This window comes from Myxocyprinus asiaticus, chromosome 19 (assembly GCF_019703515.2).
Source record: "Myxocyprinus asiaticus isolate MX2 ecotype Aquarium Trade chromosome 19, UBuf_Myxa_2, whole genome shotgun sequence".
In the NCBI taxonomy this organism is placed as follows: Eukaryota; Metazoa; Chordata; class Actinopteri; order Cypriniformes; family Catostomidae; genus Myxocyprinus; species Myxocyprinus asiaticus.
Window position 1 is genome coordinate 16,743,533 of NC_059362.1, and position 6,000 is coordinate 16,749,532.

At 35.7% G+C, this 6,000-nt stretch overlaps 1 protein-coding gene across 4 annotated transcripts in view; it reads right to left on the reverse strand.

Annotated features, from left to right (window-relative positions):
* Nucleotides 1–6,000, reverse strand: part of LOC127410385 (5'-AMP-activated protein kinase catalytic subunit alpha-2) — a 33,584-nt gene extending 27,584 nt beyond the window's left edge. For all 4 annotated transcript variants that reach the window (XR_007892117.1, XM_051645624.1, XM_051645625.1 and 1 more), the window contains exon 1: nt 5,737–6,000. Coding sequence is in view for 3 of the 4 variants with exons in the window: in XM_051645624.1 (XP_051501584.1) it covers nt 5,737–5,830 (94 nt within the window). In the remaining variant the exon portion in view is untranslated. The remainder of the gene's footprint in view (nt 1–5,736) is intronic.

Below are 6,000 nucleotides of genomic sequence, written 5' to 3' on the forward strand. Positions count from 1 at the left end.
CACTTTTGAGCAAAAATTATGAAAATAAATAGCCACATTTGTTTGGTTTGATATTTAATCAGTCCTGCACATTTTTGTAAAGAGCAAGATTTATATTTCTAACAAAACTCAGAAACAGGCCTGTACATACACAAGTATATTTTTCACATATTATAGTACATATGACTCATAATATACAATATATACATATATCCCAAGGGTCGGCAACCTAAGGCACGCGGAGGGGTAATCACTGGCATGCCAGCAACAGTGAGAAAGAAGCAGACTATTTTATTTATATGAAATTCTGCACCTGCATTCCAATCTACATCTTGATGTAATCCTTCATCATTATCACGTAGCAATGTGTTTTCATGAGCTGAATGGAAGGCTAAACAAAAAGTTAAATGTGAAGAGACTGCAGTATAACCAACAGACTCGTGCAGCGTGTGCAAACCATTTGCGCATCATGAGCCGGCAGCGCTTCACTGCCAGTTAATCGCGCGAGTAAACGCGCCCGCTTTCCTTCGGTCTGGCTGCGTGGATGACAGCCTACATTCTGTGTTTCATTTGTTTCTTTTTGCTTTCAGAACAACACGTCATGTAATAAGGAAAACACCACTATTAATCCTTGAGATTTCCAACCCAGCATACAGGTACACCCTCCTTAAACCATAGTCACACTCAAAACTACATTAGACGATTAAAAGAGAAAACATAAACCCACATTGTGGGATTCAAAAATCTGTGTCTATTCAAAATCTAAATTAAACCTGGAAATACAGTTTTAGAATTCTGCAGGTGCGATTCGCTGAAAAGGGCTAAATAGTTGATCGGATTGTGATGCGCGAATGGCTTGCACACACAGCGCGAGTCTCGTCACACTTTAATAGTGTTTAAGCTCCCATTCATCTGATGAAAACATGCTGCGTGATCACGAGGAAGGATTACATCAAGATGTAGACTGGAATGCAGATGCAAAAAACTTCATATAAATAAAATAGTCTGCTCCTCTCTCACTGTTGCTACTAGTGATTACATGATTACAATGACATAATATAAGAAATATTTAAAATTCCACACAATTTCGTGATTTGTAATCAAATAAGCAAATTTGTGACATTAACTTTGTTAACTCTTTTTGTATAAAAGGACAGGTTTTCTTTCATTAAAGAACTTAAAACGCTCTGTGAAAATTCACAAGCAGGATCATGATTATCTCATAATCATCGGGTTTTGCACAAAATTTTCACTCAAACAGTTATGCTGATAATATCACTTGTAATGAAAAATAAACGATTAAATTAGAAAAATGCAAAATAGAAACATTTTCACAAGTGGACTCAAACTTCGTAAAATCGCGTCGGCACAGCCACTGACCAGGAAAATAAAAAATGGCACTCTATGTCAAAAAGATTGCCAACCCCTGCATATACCCTCCATAATTATTCTGTGTTGAAGTTAATGTAGCAGAAAAAGATTAAGTACTTTCAACAATTAATAAGTTAAAGCTTGAACTTGAAAATATTAAGTAAATTCTACATTTGTACTCAATTCAACCATGTGGAAATTAATGCTCTAGCTTATAGGTAAATATTATTTATGATTGTTTGTTATCTTTACAATGCGGCATCATGTATCAATCCTAAAGTAGAAAACCTTGTCATTTTACAGTATTAGCTAAGTTTCACTGATTAATAAATTAAGTACTGTATATTTTACTTAACTTTTCAATGCTGGTGTTCCCAGCATGCACCAGGCATGAATGATTAATGAGCTTGCATGGCTTCACTATTTGCAAGTTTATTTACACCTTTTTATTCTTGATTTTGTTGTTGTTTGGTATCTTATTTTTTTGAAGTCTGAAGTTTATTTTCTACTAAAAATTACTCGTTCATGACCAAATAAATTGTCCGTTGATTGTTACGATCATCACGTTTTGAGTGTTTGAGTTTCTTGTTTCTATTGCCAGTAATGCAAGGTAAAGTTGTCTAATAGATTACATAGCATGCAGTAAGCTTTCCTGTGATAAATTTCCGTACGTCATGTGCATGATTAAAAGTTCAAAATGAGAAATGTTCATATATAATGTTCATTTAAATTTTATTAAGTTAATTAAGTACCATGTACATCAGATGTGTAGTAAATGTTACTGTATTAACTGAAACGTTTAAGTTAAATTTACTTACTTTAATCAATATTATGTTATGAAGTTAAGTACGGGTCAGGAGCTTCAGTTAATGTTCACATCAACCATCAGAATGGGGAAAAAATGTGAGCTCAGTGATTTCAACCGTGGCATGATTGTTGGTGCCGACGGGCTGGTTTGAGTATTTCTGTAACTGCTGATTTCCTGGGTTTTTTACGCACAACAGTCTCTAGTTATTACTCAGAATTAATCAATAATAATTATTGATTGGCAGTTCTGTAGACAGAAACGCCTTGTCAATGAGAGAGGTCAACGGAGAATGGCTTGACTGGTTCGAGCTGACAGAAAGGCTACTGTAACTCAGATAACCACTCTGTACAATTGTAGTGAGCAGAATAGAATCTCAGAATGCACAACATGTCCAACCTTGAGGCGGATGTGCTGCAACAGAAGAAGACCATGTCGGGCACTTTATTAAGTCCATAGTGTTCCTAATAAAGTGCTCAATGAGTGTGTATATACATTTCTAAAAACATTTACAACATTTACAATTATCACATTAAAACATTTATAATTATCTTGTTAACAGCATTATTTACTTAAAATGCACAATGAAAAGTGAGTATGCATTTGTTAGGCTACTTTTAAGAGCTATTTCTAACTGAACTGACTCTTAAAATTACACAGTCCTGGCTGTACAGTCTCCCCTTCCTGTCTATTGGTCTAGTTTGTGGGTTTGTCTGTCTGTCTGTCTGTCTGTCTCTCTCTACCTCTCTCTCTTTCTCATTCTTGTGTGTTGCAGGTGCCACGTGGAGAAGGCAAGCTCCGTTGCCAAGACAACAGCTCGTTACTCCACTCAGTTTATCATATCATTCCCATCACCCCTTCCCCATTTAAGCTCCTCTCCTGTTCTGTCCTGTGCCAGTTTGTTTTGTGTGTTAATTTGATGCTAGTTGGTCTGTTCTAGATATCGGTCAGTCTTTGTACTTTGTCAGTTTCTGAATTACTCTGTTTTGTTTCATTTGTTTTCCCTCGAGAGAGTTTTGGTTTGTTTTTGTACCTTGATTTGGTTGTTTTATAAAGACCTTTTAATTTGCCTCTTGCGTTTAGGTCCTTTCCTTGACATACGGTGACAGATTGGTATAACTTAAAGTTCTCAGTTTGATTCGGTCATGTTATTTTTTTTTTTTTTTTGTTTACTTGAATAAAATCAGTTAAATTATATACCACCCAATTTTTTTTTAAGTTATACCAGACAAAGCATTTTACAGTGTGGATGCAGGCAGGTTTGGGGATTAACGGAATACATGTAACGGGAATACGTATTTAAAATACAAAATATAAGTAACTGTATTCCACTATAGTTACAATTTAAATCATTGGTAATTAGAATACAGTTACATTCAAAAAGTATTTTAATTACTGAAGAGATTACTTCGCATTTTATTGTCATTTGTTTCATTTAATATTTAGTCCTTTCAGATGGAAAACATTTATACATATAAATGATGCGATCCAAAGTGCATTTGAACAGCGGTGAAACACTTTCTTATGATGTGTTACATTCATACGAGCAGACAGAGAAGTACGTTTGAAGTAAATTTGAAGCAGAAGAAATAGAAATAAACCTTGTGTAAATTGTCAGCTTTACGCAAAGCTATAATGCTATTTCTAGCCATTTTACATGCACATGTTACCAGGCACGATCATATTTTTTAACAAGAAAATTCATGTTGGATCATAATTTCTTTTTTTCTAGTAAGACCTTTGATATTAGGGAAAAAATCTTATTCTTGATAATATTTTTGTATTGTTTTCCTGTAAAAATATCAAAAAATCCTTAAAACAAGATCAATTTGATCTTGTTTTAGAAACAACACTGCATAAGATATTTAGGTTTTTCAGAGAATGTATTTTTAACATGTGTATTTTGTCTTACTGTACTGGCAGACTTTTTATAGTCAAAAAAATTGAAATAATCTACCAGTGCTGAAGAAGTAATCCAAAGTATTTCGAATACGTTACTGACCTTGAGCAATCTAACGGAATACGTTACAAATAACATTTTACAGCATGTATTCTGTAATCTGTAGTGGAATACATTTCAAAAGTAACCCTCCCAACCCTGGATGTAGGCAATACAATCCTGTCCTAAATATGGTCAAAAAGTGTAGTTAAGCTCATAGAGCTGTATACTCAAGGCAAAGTAACATGCCTCTAAGGTCTTGAAACAGTTGATGGTCACTTGCAAACAAATGTGCTTCCCCCATGGATATTTAAGTCCAACGACACCTGAAGCATGCCGGATAAAGTGTGAGGAGCAATATTCATACAACACTCTGATGCCTACAGCAAGACCCCTCATGTAGGTTTTGTTGTACAATCATTACAAAAAAGGCTTAATTTTTTTTAGTATCAGTAGTGTAATGTGTAAGTGCATGTTTTAGTATTTCTGTAGATTATTAGCATTTCGTTGAATGGTTGCGTCACATGAGAGCGCTTAAATCCCATGGGATCTTCTCATATAGTGCTTAATAAGGCTGTATTATATATAAAATAAAAAATAAAATAAATAAATAAATAAATGTTTGCCTCTCCTCAAGGTCATCTGCTCTGTACATTTCAAACAGACAGACCTCAAGCTGTTTTGCACATTTCGAACAAGCAACACTGGTGAGCTGCCCTATATAGATAGCATTTCGGGGCATCATTGACGCGAGTTCCAAAAATGCTGTGTGGTCCACAGTGTGTACCCATGTTTCCTTAAAAATGCTGTCTATGTAGGCAATACACAACGTTATGACACACAGCCTTAGTTTTGAATGTGTAATATAAGGCACAGATGATTACCAGGTACCAATGCACATATTATTTTATTACATTGTTACAACACATGGGCACACACTGAGATGTAATATGAGAAAATGTCTCTAAATGCGACTTGGAGTTTTATTTTAAAAGTATTCAGCAACGATTAAGGGCTATAGCTGTGCTAAAGGTCACTCTTAAAACGAGCGGCATTTTCACTCAGGCTTAGAATAGAAAATGAGACCAAGGTCAAAGTGATACTGCAGGTAAAATATACAAACTAAAATATTTCTCCCAGCGTTACTGGTTCAATAATAGTGAATACACTTTGGTGACAAACTAAAAAAAAGGTTTTAAAGGTTGAATGATCTGGGCGTTGAAGTGTAATGCAAATAACAGGTTGAAGTCTGTTATTCTGTAAATAATATTTAAAATGACTGGTCGCACTTAGGGAGGATGACAATGCATTACAATTTGTAAAACAGCAATTATTAACAATGTCTAATTGTTTTAGCCCCAAATGCCAGATAGTTCGCCAAATGTTGTGAAATTAAAGCTTAAGACTGCGAATGCGCCATCGCACTGTGGCGCTGACAGAATTCCCAGCACTGCGCAGTATTCTCGTAACAGGTTACGCACTGTCCGCGGTTGGCGGACGTTAGCTGCGCCTTACAATGCGCGGCGACATGCTACGTAAATTGCGTACACCGCAAATTCACCGCAAACAACCCCGAAAACATACATTCATACTTCAATCCCATGTAACGTCCGCACATTCTTAGAAAATGGATACACTTAACTCTTAACTTTTCCAAATGTTCCCACTCCGAGCGTATCTCCGAGGATGTAGTGTCCTATCTTTACCCTGCCTTCGTGTTTCTGCTTTTCAGCCATTTTACTATATGATATCCTTGGGCTGCCTTCCAGGAGGCGGGATTGAGCACATTAGATAGAGCTTTAAAAAAAACACACTCTGTGACGAGCTTTAACTGCTGATCTGAATTCAGCTTCAGGACAAACTCTGTAAATCGTCCAAAAACAGCAGCTCCTGAATCAGCCGATAA